General features: G+C 43.1%; 2 protein-coding genes and 1 pseudogene across 2 annotated transcripts in view; 1 reads left to right on the forward strand and 2 right to left on the reverse strand.

Annotated features, from left to right (window-relative positions):
• LOC127074675 (uncharacterized) overlaps nt 1-20,454 on the reverse strand; it is a 30,665-nt gene that overhangs the window by 2,927 nt on the left and 7,284 nt on the right. The window lies entirely within an intron of this gene.
• LOC127074668 (mitochondrial uncoupling protein 1-like) overlaps nt 675-20,454 on the reverse strand; it is a 37,788-nt pseudogene continuing 18,008 nt past the window's right edge.
• Nucleotides 18,131-20,020, forward strand: LOC127136770 (uncharacterized). Its single transcript, XM_051063291.1, has one exon. It carries the CDS (start codon nt 18,131-18,133, stop codon nt 20,018-20,020), a length of 1,890 nt encoding a protein of 629 aa, XP_050919248.1.

Here is a 20,454-nt window from a genome sequence, read left to right on the forward strand (position 1 = left end):
AAGAGCCAGTACCAAACCAAAGCTAAGTTGAAAGCTCTCAAATTTTATATACCCAGTCCCCTCCCCGCCTTTTATTTTCTCTACACACCTTCTCCCATTTCTTTCGCAAGATCTCGTGAGCTTAATAGGCATTATGAAGAACAACTCAAATTTCCAATGTTTTGCTTCAACTTTCACTAGGGACACCAGAATTTATATTTGAGGCATGACTCCCCACTTCAAACACAGCCTAACACCCAAAGTTTTCAGCCTCTGCCCATTTCCAATGTTTCAGAAGGCCCCCCATGTCAATGAATCTCATTCACTCAGCTCGGTTGAAGACCGGACTGTTAAGCATGGCCAGCAGCTCAAATCAAAGGTAAAATTGCTACCATGCTTTTAAGATGTTGCATTTCCTTTCTGTTTCATCATACTCATGAGCATAGCATGACACACCAAAGGTGTGGTACCTGCAAAATCTCCGACGATCAAGTTAGTTATGAATTCAAAATAAATTTGGTAAATAAAAGAACATACTGATCCCAAGCAGATCATAACAACTTCACAATTGCACAATCAAATAATAATAATTGAGAAAGATTGTCCATAAAACCATAACAAGGATATATTAAGTCAACCGTAAAATTTTTCTTATAGAAGACACAAGAAGAAGATGGCTAATTTTAAATGAACCGTAGCAATGCTGTAATTTCATTGAAGAAAAACCACTAAAGCAAATTTGTACAAATCAGAATATATGATTTTGGAAGTCATACAAAATGGAATCATATTCGGTAACTGTAAAGTTCCTCAACAAATTCATATGGTCCAGTATGAAACTATCAATAACTCATTTAAGTACCGAGAGTTTGTGCAGTATGAAATTATCAATAACCCATTTAAGTACCGAGAGTTTGTGCACTTGTGATTGCTCTGTACCTCTCTTGACCTGCAGTGTCCCATATTTGTGCCTTCACTGACTTCCCTTCCACCTGTTTCAAACATTCGTGTATATATTGGTGACGGAAATTAGTTCCTTCGAATTTAATAGTGAAAATCACTGAACATGTGCAACAAGTTCTTTAGGAAGAGGTGTTTATTACAAACTGTTTCTGCAATTGAAGAGAGAACAAGGGTTAACTCTATTATAAACTATATTTTTCTTTGGAAAACCAAACTATCCCTCGCGCGCAACTGTGGAACTAATGCCTTGAAGCCATTGTTGTCCATGGCGAATGGCAGTCCATAGTAGAGAGCCAAAATCCCGCCATACAAGACGCTTTGCGGAGACGTTATAGTAGATTATGGCGGAAAACCCCACAATATCGGCCAATATTTACCATTGCGACGAGCTCAAAAACCAGTATGTATACCCGCCATAACACCACAATTGCGGATATTTGATAACACTGCTTGAAGCTATTGAAATCCATTTAAAGGGTAGACCTCTTTCAGCCCGGAATCAAACTCTGAGTTAAATGGTTAAGTTAAGGGACCCAAGCATTTCTAACACTGTGTTGGTTATTATAAACTATATAGTTGTTTCTATAAGCTATTTGGAGAAGAAGTTTATGAAAATAAACTAAAATAACTTAGGAAAATAAATAAGGTTTGAAAAACAGGCCAGCGACTATGATCGATACTTCTAAATTATGGTTCTTATGTTGCAGAAACCACAATGTTGCAATACCAAAGATGGCTGATGCCATAGTCTCCAAAGACCACAATACCAGTGTGATTTGAAATCACACCGCATCAACCACTTCCCCCAAATTTTTAAGTATTTTCATTAAAACTCAAAATTTAGAAGTTAGAATTTAATTTATTTCTGAAAAATCTTTACCTAAAATGTTTTTAACACTGTATTTGAAACACTGAATCAAAATTTACACGGGAACGACCACAGTAGAGAGAGCAGAAACTGTTGTGACCACAATCGTAATACCATCTACAATTTTAGTATTTAATGAGAAATTAACGGAAATCCAAAGGAAGAAATAAGTAAAAGAAAAAGAAATGGAACCTGTATTGTTCTGGTAGCGAATTCAACACCAATGGTAGATTTAGATTCAAGACAGAACTCATTTCTTGTAAACCTAGACAGTATATTAGATTTTCCAACACCAGAGTCTCCAATGAATAACCGACGCCATTTGAAGCAGTGTATGGAAGAAAACCACCTACTGTGGTGAGATTTCTACAGGGAGAAACTAAGGTAGAGGCAGTGGCAGCTGAGTTGGTTGATCGGGATGAGGCCCTACGTCAATTGAAGTATCATTTGACTCGGGCTCAAGAGCAGATGAAGAGATACGCGGACAAGAAAAGAAAGGCTTACTCATTTGAGGGGGGTGAATGGGTATTCTTGAAGCTCCGACCCCATAGGCAACAAACAATCTCTCGAAGGATTAATCAGAAACTTGCTCCACGGTATTTTGGACCTTTTCCTATCCAGAAAAAAATAGGAGCAGTGTCATATAAGTTGAAACTGCCTGAAGGAAGTCGAGTACATGCGGTGTTTCATATATCTCAACTTAAGAAGGCTATTGGGGAGTATGCTGTTGAACCTCAACTACCGGAAGGGCTCGAGATAGAGCCAGAACACTTAGAAGACCCGGAAGAATTGTTGGCTTCAAGGCCAATTACGAAAAATGGACAGCGGGTGCGACAATGGTTGGTGCGTTGGAAGGGAAGAGCTGTAGAAGACACAACTTGGGAGGATGAGTCAGTCTTAAAAAGTCAGTTCCCTTCTCTCAGCCTTGAGGACAAGGCTGTTGTTCCTGGGGAAGGTAATGATAGAACAACTACTATTGGGCATGTTACTAATGAAAGGCCCAATCCTGCTGTATGGAGAGTCTATGTTCGCAGGGGTAAGAAAGTGGGGGACAATTCTATTAGTGACGTGGCAAAGGGAATCCCTGATTCTTAGGAAGGTTGTTAGTAGTGGGAGATATATGGGAGAGGGTGGTGTTTGTTAGGGTACGCAGGATTATTGCTAACATTGTATTAGGAGATTGTACTCTCTGGAGGAGCTCAGCTCTGGTTATACACTTTGCTATTTACCTTTCCATCTATTAATACAAAAAGACAATTCATTTCACCATTCTTTTAAATTGCTTCATATATTTTTTCTGCTAGTTCTATCATTGGTCCGACCTACCGGATTTTCGAGAGGTACCAGTGAGTTCTTGTCCAGTACATGCCACCCAAGTTGTCAGAGCGAATGGGAACAGTAGAAGAAAGGCTCTCGGCGGTGGAGAATTATGTACGTCAGGAGTTGAGAGATTTTCGTGAGATGATGATGCAAGAGTTTCGTGATACCATGATGAGCGAGTTTACGAAACTGTGGGAGCGACGACAGTCGGTGGAACGACCTACATTTTCGGAGGAGTCTGTGACAGAGTATAAGATGGCGGTGAAGAAGGTGGAGTTACCATCGTTTGATGGTGACGATCCTGTGGGTTGGGTCACACGTGTTGAGACGTATTTCAAAGTTCAGGGTACATCGGAGGAGGTGAAGGTCCGATTGGCAAAACTAAGCATGGAAGGAGCAACAATCCACTGGTTCAATTTGTTGAGGGAGACGGAGGACGATTTGGCATGGTTGAAGCTAAAACAGGCTTTAATTGAGAGATATGGGGGAAGACAAAGCGATAACCCTTTTGAGGAAATGAAGGATTTACAACAGACTGGAACGGTTGACGAATACATCACCACCTCTGAATATGTATCGTCGCAGGTAGGGAGGTTACCGGAGGAGCAGTACTTGGGGTATTTCATGGGAGGACTCAAAACGGATATTCGTCTGAGGGTTCGAACAATGAATCCACGTTCACGGGTTCAGGCGATGAAGATCGCTCGTGATATAGAGACGGAGATGCGTGGGTCGTTGTTGCCAAGAGTAAGTGCTGGTGGGCCCCGTAATTGGAAGGGAAGTGGGTCAGGAGGATATGGGCTTAGTTGGAAAACAGGTTCTGGGTCTCAACATAACCCAGGTTCGACCCGAGTGGGAAATGGGTATACTAATTATTCTGCTGGATCGGTGCAAAGTAAAACGGGTTCTTCACCATCTAACCCAAATGGGAATACGCATGCAAACACCAGCACAACCAGATCTAGAGGTGACGAAGGAAGGAGATATGGAGGAGAACGCAACCGTGGCCTCAAGCACTTGCCGTATTCTGAGCTGATGGAGCGAAGAGCACAAGGGTTGTGTTTCCGATGTGGAGAAAAGTATCATCCTCTTCATCAGTGTGCTGAGAAACAACTCAGGTTGGTGATTTTAGAAGATGACGAAACTATTAATGAGGAAGGTGAGGTGATAGCCATCGAAGTTAAGGAAGATGAGGAAGAGGTGCTAGATTGCAACTCTATGGGGGTTATTTGGTATTACTGAAACTAACATTAAGTCGAACAATACCCCTCCTACCACTTTGCGCCTCCAAGGAAGCTTAAAGGGGGTCTCAATTATGATTTTAATTGACAGCGGTGCCAGTCACAATTTTGTCTCACCTCATGTGGCCACTGCTTTAGGGCTATATGTTGAGCAAGGAAGATCAATGGGAGTGAAGTTGGGTGATGGTCACAGAGTATCGACAAGAGGAAGATGTAGAAAATTGGAGGTGTGTTTGAATGACTTTACCACCAGTGTTGATGCTTATGTCCTCGAATTGGGTGACCTAGATATGATATTGGGGGTGGCTTGGTTGCAACGGTTTGGAAAAGTAACTTTTGACTGGGACAAGATGACCATTAGTTTTCTATGGGAAGGAAAAAGGGTGGAATTACATGGTCAATTCTTCACCACCAAAGAGGTGTCAACCAACAACATATCTCATGCACCGATGGACTCCTTGCACAGTTTGTTAGAAGAAGAACTAGTACCAACAAATGAAGTACAGGAACTGACCGAGGGGCAAAAGCAGGAGCTTAATGAATTGTTGAGCAAATTCAAGGGAGTTTTCGAAGAAAATACAGGGCTGCCACCTAAACGAGAAATTAATCATACCATTGAGTTACAAAAGGATGCTGGACCAGTAAGCGTAAGACCAGACCGTATCGTTACCCTCATCACCACAAAGAGGAGATCGAAAAACAAATTCGGAGTATGTTGAGTCAAGGTATCATTCGAAACAGTTCAAGCGCATTTTTAAGCCCTGTCATTCTAGTAAAAAAAAAAGATAGCTCATGGAGGATGTGTATTGATTATAGGGAGTTGAATAAAGTTACAGTTCCAGATCGCTACCCGATACCGGTGATGGATGAATTATTAGATGAGTTGCATGGAACTGAGTATTTCTCCAAACTTGACTTGAAATCCGGTTATCACCAAATCAGAGTGAAGGAAGAAGACGTGCAAAAAACGGCATTCCGGACTCATGAAGGACACTATGAGTTTCTAGTAATGCCCTTTGGATTAACAAACGCTCCAGCTACCTTCCAATCCACCATGAATCAGATTTTTAAGCCATATCTTCGCAAGTTTGTCTTAGTTTTCTTTGATGATATTCTAGTCTACAGTAAGGGGTGGAAGGAACATTTAGCACACTTGTCCCAAGTATTAGAGATTTTGCAACACCATTGTTTTGTAGTTAACCAAAAGAAATGCAATTTTGCTAGCAGGAAGGTTGAATATTTAGGTCATGTAATATCTAAACAGGGGGTGGCAGTGGACCCAGCAAAAATTAATAGCATTTTGGAATGGCCAGTTCCTCATAATGTCAAAGGGGTGAGGGGTTTTTTGGGGCTGACAAGCTATTACCGGAAATTCATTGTGGGTTATGGTAAGATAGCTAAACCGTTAACGGAGTTAACCAAGAAGGAAGGGTTTCATTGGGGGCCAGAAGAGTTGAAGGCATTTGAGAATCTAAAAAGGGTTATGATTCAAGCTCCAGTTTTAACCCTTCCGGATTTTGCACAACCCTTCGAGATTGAGTGTGATGCATCCGGGAGAGGAATAGGCGCGGTACTGATGCAGAAGAAGAAACCCATAGCTTACTTCAGCAAAGCCTTATCTATAATAAATAATTTGAGTAAGTCGGCGTATGAGAAGGAGTTGATGGCATTGGTGTTGGCCGTTCAACATTGGCGTCCTTATTTGTTGGGAAGGAAGTTTGTAGTGTATTCCGATCAAAAAAGTTTACGACACTTGCTCCAGCAACGTATCACTACTGCTGATCAACAAAATTGGATAGCCAAACTATTGGGTTATCATTTTGAGGTAGTGTACAAACCCGGGCCAGAAAATAAAGCTGCTGATGCCCTTTCAAGAATGCATGAAGAAGTGGAACTAAAAGGAATAATGTCATTCCCAGTATGTATGCAGGAGCAACAGATCCAACATGAAGTAAGGAATGATCCTTATTTAAAGAAAGTAATGGCTGATTTGCATGTGAATCCTACATCTCAACCGGGTTTCCAATTGATCAAAGGGAGACTATTCTATCATGGTAGGCTGGTGCTATCTGCAGAATCTAAATGCATACCCTTAATGTTGCAGGAGTTTCATTCATCCAGTACTGGGGGTCACTCGGGGTTTTTGCGTACATATCGAAGATTAGCTGGTAACCTCTATTGGGTAGGAATGAGGAAGTCAGTTCAAACATTTGTGCAGAGTTGTGACGTGTGCCAACGTCAAAAATATTCGGCATCGTCACCCATGGGTTTGTTGCAGCCACTGCCAATTCCGGAGAGAGTTTGGGAGGACATCTCAATGGATTTCATAACTGGTCTTCCGAAATCACAGGGGTATGAGGCTATTTTTGTAGTAGTGGATAGACTATCTAAGTATGGACATTTTATTCCCTTAAAGCATCCATATACAGCAAGAAAAGTGGCTGAGATTTTTACCAAGGAGGTGGTGCGTCTCCATGGTGTTCCACAATCTATTGTTAGTGATCGTGACCCCTTATTTGTTAGCTTATTCTGGAAAGAGTTATTCCGTTTGCAAGGGACTAGGTTGAGTATGAGTTCTTCATATCACCCGGAGACGGATGGGCAAACGGAGGTTGTAAATCGGTGCCTAGAAGCATATCTTCGTTGTTTTGCATCAGAACAACCGAAGGAGTGGTCACAATGGATTCCGTGGGCCGAATTGTGGTATAATACCACATTCCATGTGTCTACAGGTACGACGCCATTTGAAGCAGTGTATGGAAGAAAACCACCTACTGTGGTGAGATTTCTACAGGGAGAAACTAAGGTAGAGGCAGTGGCAACTGAGTTGGTTGATCGGGATGAGGCTCTACGTCAATTGAAGTATCATTTGACTCGGGCTCAAGAGAAGATGAAGAGATACGCGGACAAGAAAAGAAAGGCTTATTCATTTGAGGTGGGTGAATGGGTATTCTTGAAGCTCCGACCCCATAGGCAACAAACAATCTCTCGAAGGATTAATCAGAAACTTGCTCCACGGTATTTTGGACCTTTTCCTATCCAGAAAAAAATAGGAGCAGTGTCATATAAGTTGAAACTGCCTGAAGGAAGTCGAGTACATGCGGTGTTTCATATATCTCAACTTAAGAAGGCTATTGGGGAGTATGCTGTTGAACCTCAACTACCGGAAGGGCTCGAGATAGAGCCAGAACACTTAGAAGACCCGGAAGAATTGTTGGCTTCAAGGCCAATTACGAAAAATGGACAGCGGGTGCGACAATGGTTGGTGCGTTGGAAGGGAAGAGCTGTAGAAGACACAACTTGGGAGGATGAGTAAGTCTTAAAAAGTCAGTTCCCTTCTCTCAGCCTTGAGGACAAGGCTGTTGTTCCTGGGGAAGGTAATGATAGAACAACTACTATTGGGCATGTTACTAATGAAAGGCCCAATCCTGCTGTATGGAGAGTCTATGTTCGCAGGGGTAAGAAAGTGGGGGACAATTCTGTTAGTGACGTGGCAAAGGGAATCCCTGATTCTTAGGAAGGTTGTTAGTAGTGGGAGATATATGGGAGAGGGTGGTGTTTGTTAGGGTACGCAGGATTATTGCTAACATTGTATTAGGAGATTGTACTCTCTGGAGGAGCTCAGCTCTGGTTATACACTTTGCTATTTACCTTTCCATCTATTAATACAAAAAGACAATTCATTTCACCATTCCTTTAAATTGCTTCATATATTTTTTCTGCTAGTTCTATCATTGGTCCGACCTACCGGATTTTCGAGAGGTACCAGTGAGTTCTTGTCCAGTACATGCCACCCAAGTTGTCAGAGCGAATGGGAACAGTAGAAGAAAGGCTCTCGGAGGTGGAGAATTATGTACGTCAGGAGTTGAGAGATTTTCGTGAGATGATGATGCAAGAGTTTCGTGATACCATGATAAGCGAGTTTACGAAACTGTGGGAGCGACGACAGTCGGTGGAACGACCTACATTTTCGGAGGAGTCTGTGACAGAGTATAAGATGGCGGTGAAGAAGGTGGAGTTACCATCGTTTGATGGTGACGATCCTGTGGGTTGGGTCACACGTGCTGAGACGTATTTCAAAGTTCAGGGTACATCGGAGGAGGTGAAGGTCCGATTGGCAAAACTAAGCATGGAAGGAGCAACAATCCACTGGTTCAATTTGTTGAGGGAGACGGAGGACGATTTGACATGGTTGAAGCTAAAACAGGCTTTAATTGAGAGATACGGGGGAAGACAAAGCGATAACCCTTTTGAGGAAATGAAGGATTTACAACAGACTGGAACGGTTGACGAATACATCACCACCTTTGAATATGTATCGTCGCAGGTAGGGAGGTTACCGGAGGAGCAGTACTTGGGGTATTTCATGGGAGGACTCAAAACGGATATTCGTCTGAGGGTTCGAACAATGAATCCACGTTCACGGGTTCAGGCGATGAAGATCGCTCGTGATATAGAGACGGAGATGCGTGGGTCGTTGTTGCCAAGAGTAAGTGCTGGTGGGCCTCGTAATTGGAAGGGAAGTGGGTCAGGAGGATATGGGCTTAGTTGGAAAACAGGTTCTGGGTCTCAACATAACCCAGGTTCGACCCGAGTGGGAAATGGGTATACTAATTATTCTGCTGGATCGGTGCAAAGTAAAACGGGTTCTTCACCATCTAACCCAAATGGGAATACGCATGCAAACACCAGTACAACCAGATCTAGAGGTGACGAAGGAAGGAGATATGGAGGAGAACGCAACCGTGGCCTCAAGCACTTGCCGTATTCTGAGCTGATGGAGCGAAGACCACAAGGGTTGTGTTTCCGATGTGGAGAAAAGTATCATCCTCTTCATCAGTGTGCTGAGAAACAACTCAGGTTGGTGATTTTAGGAGATGATGAAACTATTAATGAGGAAGGTGAGGTGATAGCCATCGAAGTTAAGGAAGATGAGGAAGAGGTGCTAGATTGCAACTCTATGGGGTTATTTGGTATTACTGAAACAAACATTAAGTCGAACAATACCCCTCCTACCACTTTGCGCCTCCAAGGAAGCTTAAAGGGGGTCTCAATTATGATTTTAATTAACAGCGGTGCCAGTCACAATTTTGTCTCACCTCATGTGGCCACTGCTTTAGGGCTAAATGGTGAGCAAGGAAGATCAATGGGAGTGAAGTTGGGTGATGGTCACAGAGTATCGACAAGAGGAAGATGTAGAAAATTGGAGGTGTGTTTGAATGACTTTACCACCAGTGTTGATGCTTATGTCCTCGAATTGGGTGACCTAGATATGATATTGGGGGTGGCTTGGTTGCAACGGTTTGGAAAAGTAACTTTTGACTGGGAGAAGATGACCATTAGTTTTCTATGGGAAGGAAAAAGGGTGGAATTACATGGTCAATTCTTCACTACCAAAGAGGTGTCAACCAACAACATATCTCATGCACCGATGGACTCCTTGCACAGTTTGTTAGAAGAAGAACTAGTACCAACAAATGAAGTACAGGAACTGACCGAGGTGCAAAAGCAGGAGCTTAATGAATTGTTGAGCAAATTCAAGGGAGTTTTCGAAGAAAATACAGGGCTGCCACCTAAACGAGAAATTAATCATACCATTGAGTTACAAAAGGATGCTGGACCAGTAAGCGTAAGACCGTATTGTTACCCTCATCACCACAAAGAGGAGATCGAAAAACAAATTCGGAGTATGTTGAGTCAAGGTATCATTCGAAACAATTCAAGCGCATTTTCAAGCCCTGTCATTCTAGTAAAAAAAAAGATAGCTCATGGAGGATGTGTATTGATTATAGGGAGTTGAATAAAGTTACAGTTCCAGATCGCTACCCGATACCGGTGGTGGATGAATTATTAGATGAGTTGCATGGAACTGAGTATTTCTCCAAACTTGACTTGAAATCCGGTTATCACCAAATCAGAGTGAAGGAAGAAGACGTGCAAAAAACGGCATTCCGGACTCATGAAGGACACTATGAGTTTCTAGTAATGCCCTTTGGATTAACAAACGCTCCAGCTACCTTCCAATCCACCATGAATCAGATTTTTAAGCCATATCTTCGCAAGTTTGTCTTAGTTTTCTTTGATGATATTCTAGTCTACAGTAAGGGGTGGAAGGAACATTTAGCACACTTGTCCCAAGTATTAGAGATTTTGCAACACCATTGTTTTGTAGTTAACCAAAAGAAGTGCAATTTTGCTAGCAGGAAGGTTGAATATTTAGGTCATGTAATATCTAAACAGGGGGTGGCAGTGGACCCAGCAAAAATTAATAGCATTTTGGAATGGCCAGTTCCTCATAATGTCAAAGGGGTGAGGGGTTTTTTGGGGCTGACAAGCTATTACCGGAAATTCATTGTGGGTTATGGTAAGATAGCTAAACCGTTAACGGAGTTAACCAAGAAGGAAGGGTTTCATTGGGGGCCAGAAGAGTTGAAGGCATTTGAGAATCTAAAAAGGCTTATGATTCAAGCTCCAGTTTTAACCCTTCCGGATTTTGCACAACCCTTCGAGATTGAGTGTGATGCATCCGGGAGAGGAATAGGCGCGGTACTGATGCAGAAGAAGAAACCCATAGCTTACTTCAGCAAAGCCTTATCTATAATAAATAATTTGAGTAAGTCGGCGTATGAGAAGGAGTTGATGGCATTGGTGTTGGCCGTTCAACATTGGCGTCCTTATTTGTTGGGAAGGAAGTTTGTAGTGTATTCCGATCAAAAAAGTTTACGACACTTGCTCCAGCAACGTATCACTACTGCTGATCAACAGAATTGGATAGCCAAACTATTGGGTTATCATTTTGAGGTAGTGTACAAACCCGGGTCAGAAAATAAAGCTGCTGATGCCCTTTCAAGAATGCATGAAGAAGTGGAACTAAAAGGAATAATGTCATTCCCAGTATGTATGCAGGAGCAACAGATCCAACATGAAGTAAGGAATGATCCTTATTTAAAGAAAGTAATGGCTGATTTGCATGTGAATCCTACATCTCAACCGGGTTTCCAATTGATCAAAGGGAGACTATTCTATCATGGTAGGCTGGTGCTATCTGCAGAATCTAAATGCATACCCTTAATGTTGCAGGAGTTTCATTCATCCAGTACTGGGGGTCACTCGGGGTTTTTGCGTACATATCGAAGATTAGCTGGTAACCTCTATTGGGTAGGAATGAGGAAGTCAGTTCAAACATTTGTGCAGAGTTGTGACGTGTGCCAACGTCAAAAATATTCGGCGTCGTCACCCATGGGTTTGTTACAGCCACTGCCAATTCCGGAGAGAGTTTGGAAGGACATCTCAATGGATTTCATAACTGGTCTTCCGAAATCACAGGGGTATGAGGCTATTCTTGTAGTAGTGGATAGACTATCTAAGTATGGACATTTTATTCCCTTAAAGCATCCATATACAGCAAGAAAAGTGGCTGAGATTTTTACCAAGGAGGTGGTGCGTCTCCATGGTGTTCCACAATCTATTGTTAGTGATCGTGACCCCTTATTTGTTAGCTTATTCTGGAAAGAGTTATTCCGTTTGCAAGGGACTAGGTTGAGTATGAGTTCTTCATATCACCCGGAGACGGATGGGCAAACGGAGGTTGTAAATCGGTGCCTAGAAGCATATCTTCGTTGTTTTGCATCAGAACAACCGAAGGAGTGGTCACAATGGATTCCGTGGGCCGAATTGTGGTATAATACCACATTCCATGTGTCTACAGGTACGACGCCATTTGAAGCAGTGTATGGAAGAAAACCACCTACTGTGGTGAGATTTCTACAGGGAGAAACTAAGGTAGAGGCAGTGGCAGCTGAGTTGGTTGATCGGGATGAGGCTCTACGTCAATTGAAGTATCATTTGACTCGGGCTCAAGAGCAGATGAAGAGATACGCGGACAAGAAAAGAAAGGCTTATTCATTTGAGGTGGGTGAATGGGTATTCTTGAAGCTCCGACCCCATAGGCAACAAACAATCTCTCGAAGGATTAATCAGAAACTTGCTCCACGGTATTTTGGACCTTTTCCTATCCAGAAAAAAATAGGAGCAGTGTCATATAAGTTGAAACTGCCTGAAGGAAGTCGAGTACATGCGGTGTTTCATATATCTCAACTTAAGAAGGCTATTGGGGAGTATGCTGTTGAACCTCAACTACCGGAAGGGCTCGAGATAGAGCCAGAACACTTAGAAGACCCGGAAGAATTGTTGGCTTCAAGGCCAATTACGAAAAATGGACAGCGGGTGCGACAATGGTTGGTGCGTTGGAAGGGAAGAGCTGTAGAAGACACAACTTGGGAGGATGAGTCAGTCTTAAAAAGTCAGTTCCCTTCTCTCGGCCTTGAGGACAAGGCTGTTGTTCCTGGGGAAGGTAATGATAGAACAACTACTATTGGGCCTGTTACTAATGAAAGGCCCAATCCTGCTGTATGGAGAGTCTATGTTCGCAGGGGTAAGAAAGTGGGGGACAATTCTGTTAGTGACGTGGCAAAGGGAATCCCTGATTCTTAGGAAGGTTGTTAGTAGTGGGAGATATATGGGAGAGGGTGGTGTTTGTTAGGGTACGCAGGATTATTGCTAACATTGTATTAGGAGATTGTACTCTCTGGAGGAGCTCAGCTCTGGTTATACACTTTGCTATTTACCTTTCCATCTATTAATACAAAAAGACAATTCATTTCACCATTCCTTTAAATTGCTTCATATATTTTTTCTGCTAGTTCTATCATTGGTCCGACCTACCGGATTTTCGAGAGGTACCAGTGAGTTCTTGTCCAGTACATGCCACCCAAGTTGTCAGAGCGAATGGGAACAGTAGAAGAAAGGCTCTCGGAGGTGGAGAATTATGTACGTCAGGAGTTGAGAGATTTTCGTGAGATGATGATGCAAGAGTTTCGTGATACCATGATAAGCGAGGTTACGAAACTGTGGGAGCGACGACAGTCGGTGGAACGACCTACATTTTCGGAGGAGTCTGTGACAGAGTATAAGATGGCGGTGAAGAAGGTGGAGTTACCATCGTTTGATGGTGACGATCCTGTGGGTTGGGTCACACGTGCTGAGACGTATTTCAAAGTTCAGGGTACATCGGAGGAGGTGAAGGTCCGATTGGCAAAACTAAGCATGGAAGGAGCAACAATCCACTGGTTCAATTTGTTGAGGGAGACGGAGGACGATTTGACATGGTTGAAGCTAAAACAGGCTTTAATTGAGAGATACGGGGGAAGACAAAGCGATAACCCTTTTGAGGAAATGAAGGATTTACAACAGACTGGAACGGTTGACGAATACATCACCACCTTTGAATGTGTATCGTCGCAGGTAGGGAGGTTACCGGAGGAGCAGTACTTGGGGTATTTCATGGGAGGACTCAAAACGGATATTCGTCTGAGGGTTCGAACAATGAATCCACGTTCACGGGTTCAGGCGATGAAGATCGCTCGTGATATAGAGACGGAGATGCGTGGGTCGTTGTTGCCAAGAGTAAGTGCTGGTGGGCCCCGTAATTGGAAGGGAAGTGGGTCAGGAGGATATGGGCTTAGTTGGAAAACAGGTTCTGGGTCTCAACATAACCCAGGTTCGACCCGAGTGGGAAATGGGTATACTAATTATTCTGCTGGATCGGTGCAAAGTAAAACGGGTTCTTCACCATCTAACCCAAATGGGAATACGCATGCAAACACCAGTACAACCAGATCTAGAGGTGACGAAGGAAGGAGATATGGAGGAGAACGCAACCGTGGCCTCAAGCACTTGCCGTATTCTGAGCTGATGGAGCGAAGACCACAAGGGTTGTGTTTCCGATGTGGAGAAAAGTATCATCCTCTTCATCAGTGTGCTGAGAAACAACTCAGGTTGGTGATTTTAGGAGATGATGAAACTATTAATGAGGAAGGTGAGGTGATAGCCATCGAAGTTAAGGAAGATGAGGAAGAGGTGCTAGATTGCAACTCTATGGGGTTATTTGGTATTACTGAAACAAACATTAAGTCGAACAATACCCCTCCTACCACTTTGCGCCTCCAAGGAAGCTTAAAGGGGGTCTCAATTATGATTTTAATTAACAACGGTGCCAGTCACAATTTTGTCTCACCTCATGTGGCCACTGCTTTAGGGCTAAATGGTGAGCAAGGAAGATCAATGGGAGTGAAGTTGGGTGATGGTCACAGAGTATCGACAAGAGGAAGATGTAGAAAATTGGAGGTGTGTTTGAATGACTTTACCACCAGTGTTGATGCTTATGTCCTCGAATTGGGTGACCTAGATATGATATTGGGGGTGGCTTGGTTGCAACGGTTTGGAAAAGTAACTTTTGACTGGGAGAAGATGACCATTAGTTTTCTATGGGAAGGAAAAAGGGTGGAATTACATGGTCAATTCTTCACTACCAAAGAGGTGTCAACCAACAACATATCTCATGCACCGATGGACTCCTTGCACAGTTTGTTAGAAGAAGAACTAGTACCAACAAATGAAGTACAGGAACTGACCGAGGTGCAAAAGCAGGAGCTTAATGAATTGTTGAGCAAATTCAAGGGAGTTTTCGAAGAAAATACAGGGCTGCCACCTAAACGAGAAATTAATCATACCATTGAGTTACAAAAGGATGCTGGACCAGTAAGCGTAAGACCGTATCGTTACCCTCATCACCACAAAGAGGAGATCGAAAAACAAATTCGGAGTATGTTGAGTCAAGGTATCATTCGAAACAATTCAAGCTCATTTTCAAGCCCTGTCATTCTAGTAAAAAAAAGATAGCTCATGGAGGATGTGTATTGATTATAGGGAGTTGAATAAAGTTACAGTTCCAGATCGCTACCCGATACCGGTGGTGGATGAATTATTAGATGAGTTGCATGGAACTGAGTATTTCTCCAAACTTGACTTGAAATCCGGTTATCACCAAATCAGAGTGAAGGAAGAAGACGTGCAAAAAACGGCATTCCGGACTCATGAAGAACACTCTGAGTTTCTAGTAATGCCCTTTGGATTAACAAACGCTCCAGCTACCTTCCAATCCACCATGAATCAGATTTTTAAGCCATATCTTCGCAAGTTTGTCTTAGTTTTCTTTGATGATATTCTAGTCTACAGTAAGGGGTGGAAGGAACATTTAGCACACTTGTCCCAAGTATTAGAGATTTTGCAACACCATTGTTTTGTAGTTAACCAAAAGAAGTGCAATTTTGCTAGCAGGAAGTTTGAATATTTAGGTCATGTAATATCTAAACAGGGGGTGGCAGTGGACCCAGCAAAAATTAATAGCATTTTGGAATGGCCAGTTCCTCATAATGTCAAAGGGGTGAGGGGTTTTTTGGGGCTGACAGGCTATTACCGGAAATTCATTGTGGGTTATGGTAAGATAGCTAAACCGTTAACGGAGTTAACCAAGAAGGAAGGGTTTCATTGGGGGCCAGAAGAGTTGAAGGCATTTGAGAATCTAAAAAGGGTTATGATTCAAGCTCCAGTTTTAACCCTTCCGGATTTTGCACAACCCTTCGAGATTGAGTGTGATGCATCCGGGAGAGGAATAGGCGCGGTACTGATGCAGAAGAAGAAACCCATAGCTTACTTCAGCAAAGCCTTATCTAAGAATAATTTGAGTAAGTCGGCGTATGAGAAGGAGTTGATGGCATTGGTGTTGGCCGTTCAACATTGGCGTCCTTATTTGTTGGGAAGGAAGTTTGTAGTGTATTCCGATCAAAAAAGTTTACGACACTTGCTCCAGCAACGTATCACTACTGCTAATCAACAGAATTGGATAGCCAAACTATTGGGTTATCATTTTGAGGTAGTGTACAAACCCGGGTCAGAATATAAAGCTGCTGATGCCCTTTCAAGAATGCATGAAGAAGTGGAACTAAAAGGAATAATGTCATTCCCAGTATGTATGCAGGAGCAACAGATCCAACATGAAGTAAGGAATGATCCTTATTTAAAGAAAGTAATGGCTGATTTGCATGTGAATCCTACATCTCAACCGGGTTTCCAATTGATCAAAGGGAGACTATTCTATCATGGTAGGCTGGTGCTATCTGCAGAATCTAAATGCATACCCTTAATGTTGCAGGAGTTTCATTCATCCAGTACTGGGGGTCACTCGGGGTTTTTGCGTACATATCGAAGATTAGCTGGTAACCTCTATTGGGTAGGAATGAGGAAGTCAGTTCAAACATTTGTGCAGAGTTGTGACGTGTGCCAACGTCAAAAATATTCGGCGTCGTCACCCATGGGTTTGTTACAGCCACTGCCAATTCCGGAGAGAGTTTGGAAGGACATCTCAATGGATTTCATAACTGGTCTTCCGAAATCACAGGGGTATGAGGCTATTCTTGTAGTAGTGGATAGACTATCTAAGTATGGACATTTTATTCCCTTAAAGCATCCATATACAGCAAGAAAAGTGGCTGAGATTTTTACCAAGGAGGTGGTGTGTCTCCATGGTGTTCCACAATCTATTGTTAGTGATCGTGACCCCTTATTTGTTAGCTTATTCTGGAAAGAGTTATTCCGTTTGCAAGGGACTAGGTTGAGTATGAGTTCTTCATATCACCCGGAGACGGATGGGCAAACGGAGGTTGTAAATCGGTGCCTAGAAGCATATCTTCGTTGTTTTGCATCAGAACAACCGAAGGAGTGGTCACAATGGATTCCGTGGGCCGAATTGTGGTATAATACCACATTCCATGTGTCTACAGGTACGACGCCATTTGAAGCAGTGTATGGAAGAAAACCACCTACTGTGGTGAGATTTCTACAGGGAGAAACTAAGGTAGAGGCAGTGGCAGCTGAGTTGGTTGATCGGGATGAGGCTCTACGTCAATTGAAGTATCATTTGACTCGGGCTCAAGAGCAGATGAAGAGATACGCGGACAAGAAAAGAAAGGCTTATTCATTTGAGGTGGGTGAATGGGTATTCTTGAAGCTCCGACCCCATAGGCAACAAACAATCTCTCGAAGGATTAATCAGAAACTTGCTCCACGGTATTTTGGACCTTTTCCTATCCAGAAAAAAATAGGAGCAGTGTCATATAAGTTGAAACTGCCTGAAGGAAGTCGAGTACATGCGGTGTTTCATATATCTCAACTTAAGAAGGCTATTGGGGAGTATGCTGTTGAACCTCAACTACCGGAAGGGCTCGAGATAGAGCCAGAACACTTAGAAGACCCGGAAGAATTGTTGGCTTCAAGGCCAATTACGAAAAATGGACAGCGGGTGCGACAATGGTTGGTGCGTTGGAAGGGAAGAGCTGTAGAAGACACAACTTGGGAGGATGAGTCAGTCTTAAAAAGTCAGTTCCCTTCTCTCGGCCTTGAGGACAAGGCTGTTGTTCCTGGGGAAGGTAATGATAGAACAACTACTATTGGGCCTGTTACTAATGAAAGGCCCAATCCTGCTGTATGGAGAGTCTATGTTCGCAGGGGTAAGAAAGTGGGGGACAATTCTGTTAGTGACGTGGCAAAGGGAATCCCTGATTCTTAGGAAGGTTGTTAGTAGTGGGAGATATATGGGAGAGGATGGTGTTTGTTAGGGTACGCAGGATTATTGCTAACATTGTATTAGGAGATTGTACTCTCTGGAGGAGCTCAGCTCTGGTTATACACTTTGCTATTTACCTTTCCATCTATTAATACAAAAAGACAATTCATTTCACCATTCCTTTAAATTGCTTCATATATTTTTTCTGCTAGTTCTATCATTGGTCCGACCTACCGGATTTACGAGAGGTACCAGTGAGTTCTTGTCCAGTACATGCCACCCAAGTTGTCAGAGCGAATGGGAACAGTAGAAGAAAGGCTCTCGGCGGTGGAGAATTATTTACGTCAGGAGTTGAGAGATTTTCGTGAGATGATGATGCAAGAATTTCGTGATACCATGATGAGCGAGTTTACGAAACTGTGGGAGCGACGACAGTCGGTGGAACGACCTACATTTTCGGAGGAGTCTGTGACAGAGTATAAGATGGCGGTGAAGAAGGTGGAGTTACCATCGTTTGATGGTGACGATCCTGTGGGTTGGGTCACACGTGCTGAGACGTACTTCAAAGTTCAGGGTACATCGGAGGAGGTGAAGGTCCGATTGGCAAAACTAAGCATGGAAGGAGCAACAATCCACTGGTTCAATTTGTTGAGGGAGACAGAGGACGATTTGACATGGTTGAAGCTAAAACAGGCTTTAATTGAGAGATACGGGGGAAGACAAAGCGATAACCCTTTTGAGGAAATGAAGGATTTACAACAGACTGGAACGGTTGACGAATACATCACCACCTTTGAATATGTATCGTCGCAGGTAGGGAGGTTACCGGAGGAGCAGTACTTGGGGTATTTCATGGGAGGACTCAAAACGGATATTCGTCTGAGGGTTCGAACAATGAATCCACGTTCACGGGTTCAGGCGATGAAGATCGCTCGTGATATAGAGACGGAGATGCGTGGGTCGTTGTTGCCAAGAGTAAGTGCTGGTGGGCCCCGTAATTGGAAGGGAAGTGGGTCAGGAGGATATGGGCTTAGTTGGAAAACAGGTTCTGGGTCTCAACATAACCCAGGTTCGACCCGAGTGGGAAATGGGTATACTAATTATTCTGCTGGATCGGTGCAAAGTAAAACGGGTTCTTCACCATCTAACCCAAATGGGAATACGCATGCAAACACCAGTACAACCAGATCTAGAGGTGACGAAGGAAGGAGATATGGAGGAGAACGCAACCGTGGCCTCAAGCACTTGCCGTATTCTGAGCTGATGGAGCGAAGACCACAAGGGTTGTGTTTCCGATGTGGAGAAAAGTATCATCCTCTTCATCAGTGTGCTGAGAAACAACTCAGGTTGGTGATTTTAGGAGATGATGAAACTATTAATGAGGAAGGTGAGGTGATAGCCATCGAAGTTAAGGAAGATGAGGAAGAGGTGCTAGATTGCAACTCTATGGGGTTATTTGGTATTACTGAAACAAACATTAAGTCGAACAATACCCCTCCTACCACTTTGCGCCTCCAAGGAAGCTTAAAGGGGGTCTCAATTATGATTTTAATTGACAGCGGTGCCAGTCACAATTTTGTCTCACCTCATGTGGCCACTGCTTTAGGGCTAAATGTTGAGCAAGGAAGATCAATGGGAGTGAAGTTGGGTGATGGTCACAGAGTATCGACAAGAGGAAGATGTAGAAAATTGGAGGTGTGTTTGAATGACTTTACCACCAGTGTTGATGCTTATGTCCTCGAATTGGGTGACCTAGATATGATATTGGGGGTGGCTTGGTTGCAACGGTTTGGAAAAGTAACTTTTGACTGGGAGAAGATGACCATTAGTTTTCTATGGGAAGGAAAAAGGGTGGAATTACATGGTCAATTCTTCACCACCAAAGAGGTGTCAACCAACAACATATCTCATGCACCGATGGACTCCTTGCACAGTTTGTTAGAAGAAGAACTAGTACCAACAAATGAAGTACAGGAACTGACCGAGGTGCAAAAGCAGGAGCTTAATGAATTGTTGAGCAAATTCAAGGGAGTTTTCGAAGAAAATACAGGGCTGCCACCTAAACGAGAAATTAATCATACCATTGAGTTACAAAAGGATGCTGGACCAGTAAGCGTAAGACCAGACCGTATCGTTACCCTCATCACCACAAAGAGGAGATCGAAAAACAAATTCGGAGTATGTTGAGTCAAGGTATCATTCGAAACAGTTCAAGCGCAGTTTCAAGCCCTGTCATTCTAGTAAAAAAAAAAGATAGCTCATGGAGGATGTGTATTGATTATAGGGAGTTGAATAAAGTTACAGTTCCAGATCGCTACCCGATACCGGTGATGGATGAATTATTAGATGAGTTGCATGGAACTGAGTATTTCTCCAAACTTGACTTGAAATCCGGTTATCACCAAATCAGAGTGAAGGAAGAAGACGTGCAAAAAACGGCATTCCGGACTCATGAAGGACACTATGAGTTTCTAGTAATGCCCTTTGGATTAACAAACGCTCCAGCTACCTTCCAATCCACCATGAATCAGATTTTTAAGCCATATCTTCGCAAGTTTGTCTTAGTTTTCTTTGATGATATTCTAGTCTACAGTAAGGGGTGGAAGGAACATTTAGCACAC

Source organism: Lathyrus oleraceus, chromosome 4 (genome assembly GCF_024323335.1).
Source record: "Lathyrus oleraceus cultivar Zhongwan6 chromosome 4, CAAS_Psat_ZW6_1.0, whole genome shotgun sequence".
NCBI classification, from domain to species: domain Eukaryota; kingdom Viridiplantae; phylum Streptophyta; class Magnoliopsida; order Fabales; family Fabaceae; genus Lathyrus; species Lathyrus oleraceus.

What these genes read in the sequence shown, in the direction of transcription:
- LOC127136770 (XM_051063291.1), top strand. Translation starts at nt 18,131, where the DNA reads ATGGGAACAGTAGAAGAAAGGCTCTCGGCGGTGGAGAATTATTTACGT.